Raw genomic sequence first — 12993 nt, forward strand, 5'->3', positions numbered from 1 at the left:
ACTCTTTTTCACCCAACATTGCATCTTTACAACAGTCTGTCCTAAATTTACTCTCATTTCAGTAACAAGGAAGAAAGCATAGAGATTTGTGAATCCCCCAAGGCTGTCTCATTGCATGGAGTATTGACATAGAGCTTTGACTGTTTCAAGCTCTCACACCCTTTCTCCTGTACCGTTGGAAGACCAGAGAAGTCTGTGATGCAGCAAAAGCTGCTAGAGATAAACCAAAGTGGCAGCTCTGTAATGCTTTGGCCAGCCACAGCCTTGTATCTTCTTTAAAAAGTGAGAGTTAGTAGTGTGGAAAGAACTGTGGGGTGCAATGCTCACCACAAACGGTTCCCAGAAAGCAGTTATCACTATTGCCGCAAAAACCTCTAGCACACAACTTTCAGATGCTCACAGGAGAGACCACACTGCACAGCTCTTGTGCGGTAACTCATCAATGTGCAATAACGGTACTCACACAAAGCTAAAGGGACTGTTTGTAATGAGGAAGAGTTTCTTCTTGTGGTTCACCAAGCGGTTTAGCACAGCATAGATTTCATCCCCGTGCAGAATATATTGTTCTATATTGGAATAAAACAGACATCATCAATCAAAAAATTTCGGTGTAATTCATGACCACATTTCTTTATAAACAAAACCAAACCTAGCCTTTATACCGATAGGGATGTAAAAGGCCTGAGTTAGATCCACCTTGGTGTCCTGGTTTGGCCTAAACCACGACACTTGGGCAGGCAGGGTAGTAAACCACTGTGGCAACAAAATGGCCTTCCTCATCCTCATCGATCTGGAGGGAAGAAAAAGACTGAGGAACTGAAAAGGCTGACAAAAAAGAGAAGGTTGATACCAAACTGTCATAAGGGACAGGCACAGCCACTCCAGGCCACGTTGCTATCAGGAGCTTTCTTTCCCCTGAATGACCAGGAAGCCTTCCCAGACATGCCTTTGCATGTTCACATCATGCCAAGGACCATCACCCCTTGCTCACAGGCTGAAGGAAAACAGAAACACAATCAATGAGGTAGCTGTTTCCTCCATTAAAATAGATCCTCCACCTGATCCTACATACCACTTGGTTCTTGATGCCATCCTACCCCTCAGCCTTTAGGCATGCCACAATCAAGTATTTAACTAAGTTCTGTGTCCCCCTGACTCCTGTGACTGCATGTAGGGCCTACACAGTCATCTTACACAGAATGCCACACAGTACGACGCATCAAAATGGATTTGGCACCAGAGCTCTATTAAACTCACCCAGATCTTTTTCAATCCATTTGTACATCACTCCTTTCACGTGTACATCTCTAATGGCATCCTAAAGAAAAGGGAAGGGAAAAAAAATTCAGTTTTATATATGGCATTCCTGTTTCCCAGCATGCAAACCTATTGCCACCACTGAGGACCAATACAGTAATGACACATTCCCGCTTCTTGCTGAATGAACAAAACCTACATTAATGCTAGGCAGAGGACCTTGTACAGCAAGGCTTATCAACATGCCAAAAAGAAGAACACAGCAGCTAGCTCAGCCGTACAAGGGGGAAAACTTCAAAACCTACCCATGAAACTATAACTTCCTTCGTTTTCCTGGAAACCAGCACGTGTTAACTCGCTGTTACCAAGGCAATCAGGACTGTGCAACTCCAAAACTATTTACTGCCCCAAAACTGTACTGACCCAGACACTAGTTGGCTTTTCTTCCTCCCTACGCCTGTGGAAACTCTGCCACAGGTGACCCAAAGGATGGAAGAGTGGCTGAGGCAAACAGCAGCAGCGGTGAGCATCTATGATTCCAAAACATTCCCCACTGGCCAAGGAGGGCTGCAGCTCCCGGCCCCGGATGGCCAGTGGGCACAGGCAGAGCAGAAGCTTCCACTAGGAGGGTGAGGGGTTTTTGCCAAAACAGAGCTGCCCACTTTTCAGGCAAATTAAAACAGATATTGTCAAGGGCATCCAAATACTTTCTATTTTCCAGGCCAGAGGGCAAGTGACCATTTTTGGACACACCCAACTGAGATTCTTCCCAAGTCTCCATCCAGTGAGATATGCCAGATACACAAAACCATTTCCAGAGCAGCAACACATTTTGCAGTGTTTGCACATGCAAACACTTGTTTTAACGGTACCGTTTTCATCCCTGACAATTTAGACAGGTGAAAAAATGCTGCCTTTCCCCAGGACGCTTAAATCCCTGTCACACTGCATGTGCTGCTTCAGGAATTGCCCTTTCCCACACTTGCCACTGACATATTGCTACAGTGACACTCGCACACAACACCACACAATCACCTGGTCTCACTGCAGTGCTGCTGAAACCTGCTCATTACCCCCAAAATAATTTCCTTCAAAGATGGGAGAGAACCAGAATTTACAACTTGGACGAGGGATGATGAAGGAGAAGGTGTTACCCTCTTCAAAACAGAGTTTTAGGAGTCTCTTTCCACCATGTGGATTTGAATGGTAAAAAGGCAGAAGTCACATCTCATTCACCAAGAGACTGCCTTATTGGAAAGAAACTGAACAAAAAGCAAGAGCGCTCACAACAAAACAACTTTCTCTTGACCAGCACTGGCACTAAAAGCAAGCAACACTTTGGATTTATGTCAAAACTACCTCTGCAGAGCAGAAAGAGTTTCCAGTGTGCTCCTGCCCTAACCCCCTGCTCCCCAAAAAGCAAAAGAAAAAAAAAGTGGGGGGTGGAGAAGAACTACAAGGTTCTTACAGGTAAAATCTTGGTAGCCTGGGGAGGTGTGAAACAGGGCTCAAAAACTCCTCCAAAGGAAATCAAGGTAAATTGTAAGTTCTTACTCTCAAATACAAAGCGACCAAACTGGTGTGACGGGACTTCTTGGTTTACATGTCAGCTTCAACCTTTACCACTGCCTCAGGGTCTGCCCTTTTCACTCAGTGCAGTGTCTCTAGTGCTCAACCTGCTCCCAAACACACAGAGCTGTGATCAGGTTTACCACTAAGAATTACAGAAGAGCGTCAGGTTTAGGCATGTCTTAACCCACTCTGAGCCTGCATTGTAATAACAGTTGGGGCTGTGCAAGTCCTTTCAGGCACCTGTCCGAGGCACGGAAGGATCTCTGTGCTCATGTCCATAAACCATTTCTTTGTGCTTGCACTCAGGTATTGCAAAGGGATAAGTTTTGCAAAAATGTTTGTTTATCCTCATTGTACAGAAAAAATCAAGAACTCTGCTGGTGAGAGCACAGGACAGTCCCCAACTTTTCTCTATAGATTTCAGGCACTGGCATAGATTTTGTGTTGGAGTTCTCTTCTCTGCCTACCTCAGTCACTCCTCAGGAATGACCACATCCCTCAGCAAAGGATGCAAAGATAAATGCCAGGATTAGCACTCGGGAGTTTTGGGCCTTAAGCCCACCTTTTGCCTTGTATTGAGTATGTATTAGGCTGTGGCAACCACCCACCTGCTCTCAAGATTTCAATTAGGTGCACATCCATTTTGACCTCAAAAGAAGGTTCAGAAGACACTCTTGTCAAAAAGGTCTTAGCTGCAACCCCTCTTCCTGTTTTTCCCACCCCAAGAGCAAAAACAACTACAAAAACTAACACCCTAGAAACACGTTAAGGTCTCATGGGAAACTGACTGACATGCTCTTATCAAGCACTAACAGAAGGTCAGAACGTAAGCCGTAATCCTGGGCTGCAGCAAAGTTGCCAGGGTAGATCCTTATCACAAAAAGAGCAGCACAGATGTGGAGCTCCACTTCTCTCACAACAAGCCTGAACAGTGTATGCATGGGCTGCTACCAGTGGATGAGCATAAGGTTCCCACAAGGTACAAATCAAAAACCTCTCTCTATGGGAAAAAGCACGCAATAAGGCTTGGCTACCAAGGAAGATGCATCATCTGTCATCAGAAGACACCCAGGGCAGCAATCTCAAGCACTTGCATCTTGCCTACAGCATTAACTAAGAAGTCAAACAGTACCCCCCCAACAATGCCAATAATCCCGCACAGCCCTTTCAAATGCCAGGAGTGAAGCTGGAGCACACAGTTAGCACCTTGGAGTAATGAGCTCTTGAAAGCTACAGTCACCCACTAGGAACACCCCTAAAGGATCAGACTACTCTGTAGCTGCAAAGGGAAGGGTAGATTCTCAGAGCAGGCATGGGCAAGTGTTTCACAACAATTGCTGTATAAACCAAACTCTTTGAAATAAACCAAATTTCTTTGAAAAATGAGATATTAACAGGAAAATGGAAAAGTGCAGAAAACAGAAGTCTGCAGGACCAGAAAACATTTACACAAGCTTTGTGATACATTTCCCACAGAAGGACCTTCAACCTAACCAGCCTAGACACTCCTGCAAGAGATAATGTACAGCAACACCAACTCTGTAGTACAGACAGAAACCTATCATGTTCTGAAAACACAGCTTTGAATATTCCTTGGTAATGCTTTAATCTAAAGGGGCAACACCACTGTCATATTGGGCTACTCACTAACAGCCCCTTCGGTTTGGGTACTGCAGAGCTCACCAGTGCTAAGGAGGCAGGGAGTTCACAATTCTGATGGGGTATGAGCTATGGGGCAGTCCACATTTTACTTACAGATATATCCTTGTAGAGATGCACCTGGTCAAACTCAATGCCATGAGTTATGAAGTAATCAATGACTGAAGAGAGAAGTGTCATTTCAGGAAGAGAAAAAATGTCCATAAACTGCTTAAGTGATGGACCCTGGAAAGCAAAAAACGAAGGAGAAGCAATTTTTTTTTTTTTTGTATAATGTTTTTTTTTTAAATAAAAGCAATGCCAACAAACAAACTTATATCACCCAGTACCATCTGGAAGACATTCCAGGCTAACAAAAAGAAAAACACTAATGTGGAAAGTCCCAGCCACTCAGCAAATAGCCCTCTCTTCTCAACCAAAACACTAACCTAATGCATTAACACTTGACAAGAGAGAGGCTTCTCCTTCACAGAAATCATTAAACAAACCCAGCATCATTAACACCATGGGGTGAAGGTGGAGGAAGCAGGGAGTCAGTTCTAGACACTAACTTTTATTTTAACCCCATGCCCTCTGCTTCCCACCTGGTCTCTTGGCATTACCACAGGTGGCAATAGACAATGCTCTGCTACAGAAGCGGCTATGGCCCTTGCTGGAGGTGCCTCATTGCTTGTCTACACCACTCTATGACATTGGACACATGGGCACCAAAGCTGCTCTAAACACATTCTAGTGAGGTTTCACACAGCAATGCAAAAACCACTCCAACAAGCAGTTGGCCAATGCCTGTCTGCCCCTGAGTCACTATGGAAAACCTGGAGTGGGCACAAAAAACAAGAAAAAGAACTTCAGCCCACCTGGCAGTCAAGCAGAAGTGGACAATTAAATCCCAACTTTGCATTAGGCAAGGTTGCAGCCCTGCCATACGCTTGCTATTTTTATTGCCTATCAATCACAAACCTATCAGCAGGTCAACAGCCAACTTTGGCTCCAGTCAGGCCTTCTAGTAAAATAAAGCTTGTTTATTCAGTATGTACCACCTGTGCAGAGGACTATGGTGAGTCTCACTGGTAAGCTGAAGCTGGAATCAATTTTTTCATCTTTAATCACTGAAGGGCCAGATTGGCCAACAGGACAGTTACTAAGGTCTTGTATATGAAAAGCAATTTGGGAAATGCACAGACCTCTCAGTGAATCCGGTCACCAGAGGTGCCCTGGCAATCCAGTCACATCATGCCTGTGCATGTGAGCTTTGAGCAACGCGTGACTGACAGCACAAAGTTGCAACTCTCTGGGGTAATACTGGTCCCCATAAGAAGGCGTTTATTTTAGCTATGTGAAAGACAGACATGAAAGCAGCATCTAAAAGATCACAGAAGATACACATGGTGGACGCTGACAGAGGCCACCTGCTGCCTAATGATAAACATGTGCCCCTGTTGTTTCAGGATGTAACAACAGTAGCATCTCCCATTTAGTCTGGTCTTGTAAGGGCAGAACAAGAGACTAGCACTCTTTGCAGCACTATCTAAAGGCAATATTGGGGCAACACCAACTAAGGTCAAGAAAGATGATGCAGAAAGGGCAAAGGAATAACAAACAGCATTTTGCCTGAGGTCTATTACCAAAAAATGCTGCAATCGAAAGCTATGTCGGTGTGCTGAGGGTTATACAATTTCCATCCATCCAGCAGAGGACAACTTGACCTACAGCAGAAGAGAAGACAAAGGACACCCTCTGGTTTGGGCCACATACCACACACAGTGGTGCTGCTTAGCGATACTCGCTGAATCCTTTCAACAGACTTTTGTCCATTTTGATGTGTGGTTGCTAAGGGAACATTTCTCCCACTAGCAAAACCAAAATTTCCTGAAAGGAGCCTCCACATTTTTTTCCCGTTCAGGGACTCTGGGAAAGAAGCAAGAGAGACACAGACAGGCAGTTCCTACTGAAATCACTAAATATGGGATTTAGCAGAGAGCAGCAGAGCAATGACCTGTCCCACTGTTCAAGACCTTAAGCATAGAGGAGACAGTTAAATGTTCAATGTTAACAGCAAAGATTTACTTTGTCAACTCTGATTTCATTTTTGTGCCTTGCATCATTATCCTACAAGGCAAGTACAGCCTCCCCCTGTTCTTTTTAGTGGCCTTGACTTTCTTACAGCAGACATAGTGACACAAGTCAGGATGAAAACCGGATGACAGTTTTAGAATGCTACACCCACGAGTTCTCCACCTTCCCTACAGGCCATCACTAGTTCTGCCAGTGAAAGCCACGCTAGCTGCATTGTCTAATCCTGCACAAGATCTGTGCCTACCTACTGCAGGTGTTGGGATGCCAGTAGATACCTGCCAACAGAGGATCAAGAAAACCCTTAAGGGAGAATATTTACACGCTTCAGCTCTATCAGTCCCACTTGTCTTATGCCTTGTTGCCTGAAATCACTGACCTGGCAGACCTTCCCGTTACCCATATGGGTAGCAACATCAGCATAGCAGATTAAGGAGGACAAGACCAAAGATCCTGCTAAAGCCTCACTCCACACCAACTGCACCGCACCTGCTCACACCAGCAGTCATCTTAGGCCAGATGCTTTCCCACTAATGCGTTAGTGGCACAGGTTGAGCAGACATTGCTACATGCAAATGTCCTTAGCTGCATATACTTTTGTTCTCTTTGGGATCCACCTATTAGTTTCTGGAGTTCATTACATTATTAGAAGAGATTCACCTATTCGCAAAGAATAAGCTGCTATCCCTACTTCTGTGGCCAAATGTTATACATTTTTCAATACTAACTACAAGAATGAAGAAAACACCTGGTATGTACAAAGCAGCACAGAAAGGCACCTTGGCATGAGCACCTGGTCCTACAAAAGGCCACAACTCAAAGCAAATTTAATGTTTACAATTATTTAAAAAGAAAGGTGAAATCATCTCAAGTTTGCCAGGAGAGATGAGAGTTGCACAGTGGGAGGCTAATCAAGTGCAGTTTACAGACAGATACCGAATTCTAAAGAGAAACATCCTATTTTAAAGCTGGAAACAACATTGAGCTATAAACAGAGTATATACTTATCCAGAGAGCAACCACTCAGATTAATTGTTCCCAAGAGACAGAGAGAAATCAAAAAGTGACCTTGCTGGAGACTTCACACGGCAGACTCAAAGGGGTATTATGAGAGGAAGCCTGCTCTTCTTCTTCCAGCTTCCCCTAAGGCAACTGAACTAACAAAGGGCAAGAAACAAAACAGTTCTGGGGGGGAAAGGGATGTGAATGGCCCTGCTTGCCCACTGCACCACACTAGACACTAGAGGAAGAAAAATCTCTCCTAACTTCCTCTAGTTCAGGGAACCAAAGGATTTCTACAGCTCCTACAGACAGAATTTCAGTCCCTTACTGTGACAGTAAGTTTTCTGCCTAAAAAAAAAAAAAAAAACAAAACCAAACACCCAACACTCATGGATGCCAACCCTATGAATTATATACACTGAGTAGGTCTGAAGAGGTATGGAGGGGGATCCCTTTCATGAAGGAAAAAAACTCCTACCCAAAACAACAGAGAGAAAGGCATTGCAAGCACCCTGCTGCTACACACACATACCCCCTCCCACACAACTCACTGCAACCACTATCACAGCAGGCTGCCCTGGTAGCTTAGGAGCTAGATTTGGCCAAGGAACAAGCAGGGAACATCTTCCTATCACTCTCCAGAGCCATTCAGCTCTAGGCCAATAGCCCTGGTGTTTAGGAATACTTCGCAGATAGCTTTCACATGCTAAACTGCTAAATAACCTCTGGGGCAAATTCCCACTAGAACAAAAACACACAGTGCAGCTCACTAGGGACTGAGCCTTTTGGAGTTTAAGGGAGGATGGAGTCATTTAAATCCTCATACAATTCACTCTGTTTTCCTATCTGTTAAAAGAGCTGCATCAACATAGTAGTGAAGGGTTTACAATACCTTGCCATAGAAGTCACTCATCTGGTACAGGGGGATGTGCTGCGTACCACCATAGAGTTCGATTACCTCTTCATCAGGCACTGGTTTGAGCCCTCTAGACACAAAACAACAGAAATAGTTTGTCAATAATCATCAGACTGCACAGAGCTACAAACTGCAGAGAAAAAGATGGGACAAACAGGCTCCTTTCTAAAACTCACGAATTTCTCTTGCACAAAAGAGATAGCCAGAGAGCCTGAGAGCTCTGTGGTTTCTTAAGATTCACATAAAATCTTTCCTGAGACATTCTTCAGCTACATTGTTTGCTCCTTCAAGTTGATTAAGGGGTTTTATCCACATTCCAACAGAGAGTTCGGACAGAGAGTTCTCTGCTGTCTGCTGACGGGATTCCCCCACTAAATCGGCCCCACGACCTGACTTTGGCAGCACTGGGTAACAGTAGGTTTGGAGAGGTTGCTTCCACAAGGTTTATCCACCATTAAATGCAAAGGTGCAGGAAAAGAGCTTTCTGAAATTGAGATTTCCTTCCTATTCAGTCTTCCTAAGCAAAACAAGTTCTTCGCTAAGACCATTCAACATAGATCGCTGTTTTTCCCCAGAAAAACCCTGTATGGCTATAAGCTTGTACCGTCCATGACCATCAGGTTATCTGACTGCTGCAAGTATTGCCTCTTGCACAAATTTTGATGGCTGTTTACTCAAGCAGTCATCAACTTTCCCTTTCTCCTTTCCTGTTCAATCGTGGTACAGCCTCTGAGAAGTTAAAAGCTGCCTCAGTTATGCTCAAAAGCAAAGGACAGTTTAGGAAAAGGACACTTCAAGAAGCATAGTTACAGATAATAGGGGGAAAAAAAAGTTTAAATGAATTTTAGCTAAAAATCTCTTTATGAAGCTGGAGTGAAATATGGGCAGTACCTACCCCTCCTTCCCACCCCCCTAAAAGCTAGCATTCACAGAGGCCAATTCTGTCTGATTATGAAACTCCCTTTTTAATATTCTTAGAGTGTTTACTGTAACTGAAGCTTAACAGCAAAAGGGCAGAGTTCAAGAAAAAAAAACATTGGCTTCCATGCTCAGGAAATACAACACAGATTTATAGGAGCTTTTCTACCGATATCTATGAATTTCTGCTTCTTAGACACCAACCCCACTCCACTTTGGGGCAAGGTTTTCTCCCAGTCTCCAGTCTCACAACTTTTTTGAGAAAAGTTTGTTCTGCACTCTTTCAGCCACTTATTCCGAAGCACACCCAGCTTTCCTTGGAGAACAACAAAAAAGAAAGAAAACCAGGATAAACTAGGCCTTAAACAGAGCCCAGATTCTGAGGCATCATTAACTTCATTGACATGTCTGCACTGCTTTAAGATTTTATTTGCACATCCAGACCACTCTCCTCTTTGCTTTGGGACAAGGCACAGAGCATCAGTGCTGGGACACACTCCTGCCTGGAGAACCCAGGCCTCTATGTGGACCATATACAGAGCAGTCCTTTCCTAGTTGCACTGTCTGCTCAAAGACGTTAACCCAGATATGCTGTAGCTGCAACTCAGACAACACGCAGAGTACGTGACCAGATGTGTCATTAACCATTACAAAAAGCTCCAGGTCTTCCCACCCACACTTGGCTTGAAACACTTGAGAAAATAACTCCCTGCAATTATATGCCAGGTAAGCATTAGAAGCAAGTGCAAACAGGATAAGCCAGACAAGACTGTGCTCTGCTCAGAAAAAAACCCCAACTGTTTGCCATGAACGTACACTTAGATTTATTAATCCACCTTCCATGTATGGGCATTTAGAAAATTATTTTCAGAACTGACAGACCTATATGCCGTCCCGAGTTGGACATAATGGAAAGCATCAATCTTCATCAGAAGACTCTGTGATAAGGGATAGATATTTACTGTTAGAATTGTGTAGGTTTACATTGAAACCTTATTGAAGTTTCAAGTTCCACACAAATGACATTTAGAAAATAAAATACAATATAAACATCCCATATCTGTGTACTTTAAGCTGCACTTAGTCCCCAGCTACTTTTACACATACTTACTACATACTGTGACTTTTTATTGGCCTCTCTGGCAAAAGACCATCTTTCTATGAGCCAAAATACCAGTCTGTTACACTCCAAAGTTTGTGGACAGGGATGCAGTTGAAAAATTGAGAGGACGATGCTTCTGTGACTCAGACAGTCTCTTATCTCCCTTCCAAAAGCACCACATTCCAAAGGAGCTTAGTGTGCACAAGATTTCTTGTCACATTTATCTTAAGCAGAACTAAGTAGGCAGGTTTTGGTTTAGAGAGCAGCTGCACCCAGTCAATATCTTTATCCAAGAGCTCTCCCCTCCATCACTTCTCCCTCTCCCCAATAGTCATTTAGGCCAAGATGTTCATGAGCACACCAGGCTTTTTTTGTATCAGACCCCTCTGTTCCTAATTCATCCCTTCTCCTCCATCCATCATTCTGAAGCCGTAACACAAGTTCTCAGGGCATGGAAAACAGCCTCACACTAAACCCACATCACTCTTCAACTCGAGTAAGGACAGAGCATCAAACTCTGCTGTTTCTACCACAGCACAAGGTAATTGGTTCCACGGAGCATTCACAACCTTCAGGCACCTTCTTTTATCATATCAGTGCAGCTTGTTACACCGTGGGCAGACCTCCCACTAGTTTGTGAGGAGTGCAGGCAAACATGCTGAAGATTTACTTGGACAGGCACTACCCAATTTTTTGGGTGTTTTGCAAACTGATCCTGAGAAAAGAGAGTTCTCACCACCTACTCACTCACAGGGCACTTTGCTTGGCTAGGCTAGTCACCTCTGTGTTCCTCTGATATACTGGCCAGAGATTTAAACACAGAAAGAAACTTCAGTTTCTCACAGATCTACTTCTTACTTTGTGAAGTCAGAGGCATTAGCAGTCTGCTGCCATGCTGTCACCTCAGTTAGGACAAAAGACGCAGGAAAACTCTCTATGTTGTTTTTCTTCATTCTTCCCTCCCCCCTCCCCGGCTGGAAAACAGCACCCACACTCCAGCCTGTACTGCCTGCTTCCCTGAATTTGCTCAAAGCTCAACATAAGAAAAGCTACTACAGTGAAGCAACTCTCTCTGCTGTGCTCCCACCTGACTGCCTGGCTGCAGCAGCCAGCATTACATCACTGGGCATCAGGCTTTCAGGGAATCGGTCCAAAGTACTAAAAAGGGTTAAAGCTAATGCTTGCACTTTGCTTGCCTGTGCTCCTAAGAAGCATGCATCTCAAGTAGCTTGGATCTTTTTCCAGGCAGTCCTATTATTCGGGGTGGGGGTTGGGGAAGGCTTCCTAAAGCATTCTCCTGACAAGTCATTTCTATTATTAGAGGAAGACATAATGCTTCTGCTCCTGGCAAGTACTTGTAGATGCAGGATTGAAGTTTGTTGTTTAAATTTCCTGAAAGACAGAAATGATCACACAAACAAGCTGAGTTTTCTATTAATTAGCTTGCGGAATTAACTGACTTTTAAATTGGCAAGGATGTTTACCAGAGGTCTTTGCTAGAATGTCCCATTCTGCTAGAGGCTACCCAAACACAAAAGACATCTTTCCTTTGGAAGGTTTATAAGCAAGAAGAACCCACGCAATGAAAAGCACAGCCACGCGGACTATGTATTTCACTGACAGTTTGGTGATCGATGTTATTGTAAGCAATGACAGAAAGTATTTCCACTAAAAACATAACACAATGGAAGACAAAGCCCAGGAGACTGAACTTTGTACAGCTTACCTTTTGTACATCATAGTGAAGTCCACGTATGGCAAACCCTGGAATGTAGTCATACTTCCCAAGCCCTTCTGGATACTGGGAAGACAGACAGCAAGGTCATTAGAGGCATAAACATTGGGTTATCAACAAAATTTTTTCACCTGTTGAGCTGGCTTAGTCTACTAATCATCTCACCCCAGGTACAAACTGACCAAGGAAGAGGTCCACTTCATTTTGCCCCTTCAACAAAACAAGCGCATGAATGGAGAAAGACATAAAGGATCATGATCCCTCTAAACTAGTTTCTCTCTTGTAAGGGACACTAGTGAAAACGTAACGGATTCACTCAGGCAGAAAGGACACTTCTAGTAAGTGCCATTCAATGCATATATTTGGCAAAGCAATGGCACTGCAGAGCCCCTCTAAAGAGAAAGGCATGACGAGAAGGAAATGCACGGACCAGTCGCCTGTTGCAAACAGAGTGTTCATTATTGGACATGCTATAGAGCATCAACCACATTGACTTGCACGTGTCAAGTCCTGTACGGCTTCAGTGTTGGCCCAGAGTTCATGTTTATCCACCACCTGTACCTCAAACCATCAATTCTGTAGGCATTATTTCCATAGGTAAAACAGACCAGACCTTTCTAGACTAAGGTTCCTGCTCCATATTTATAAAACCTCAGGAATGTAGAGCATGGTAAATTGTCTCAAAGGGAATTAATTCCACGTACAGACAAACTTTCTGCAATCAAAGATTGTGAAACATGAAATTTATCTCAATAAAAC

The 12993-nt window shown here is 43.9% G+C and overlaps 1 protein-coding gene across 2 annotated transcripts in view; it reads right to left on the bottom strand.

Annotated features, from left to right (window-relative positions):
• The window catches only part of NT5DC2 (5'-nucleotidase domain containing 2), a 28737-nt gene that overhangs the window by 7466 nt on the left and 8278 nt on the right, over nt 1-12993 (bottom strand). The window contains exons 3-8 of one of the 2 annotated variants that reach the window (XM_082487655.1): nt 12226-12300; nt 10280-10335; nt 8456-8549; nt 4585-4713; nt 1258-1318; nt 464-566 (exon numbers count right to left, since the gene is read on the bottom strand). In XM_082487655.1, the coding sequence (XP_082343781.1) occupies nt 464-566; nt 1258-1318; nt 4585-4713; nt 8456-8549; nt 10280-10335; nt 12226-12300 (518 nt within the window). The remainder of the gene's footprint in view (nt 1-463; nt 567-1257; nt 1319-4584; nt 4714-8455; nt 8550-10279; nt 10336-12225; nt 12301-12993) is intronic. The other variant, XM_082487656.1, reaches the window with a different exon arrangement.

Source organism: Vanellus vanellus (assembly GCF_965231255.1).
Source record: "Vanellus vanellus genome assembly, chromosome: 9".
NCBI lineage: Eukaryota > Metazoa > Chordata > Aves > Charadriiformes > Charadriidae > Vanellus > Vanellus vanellus.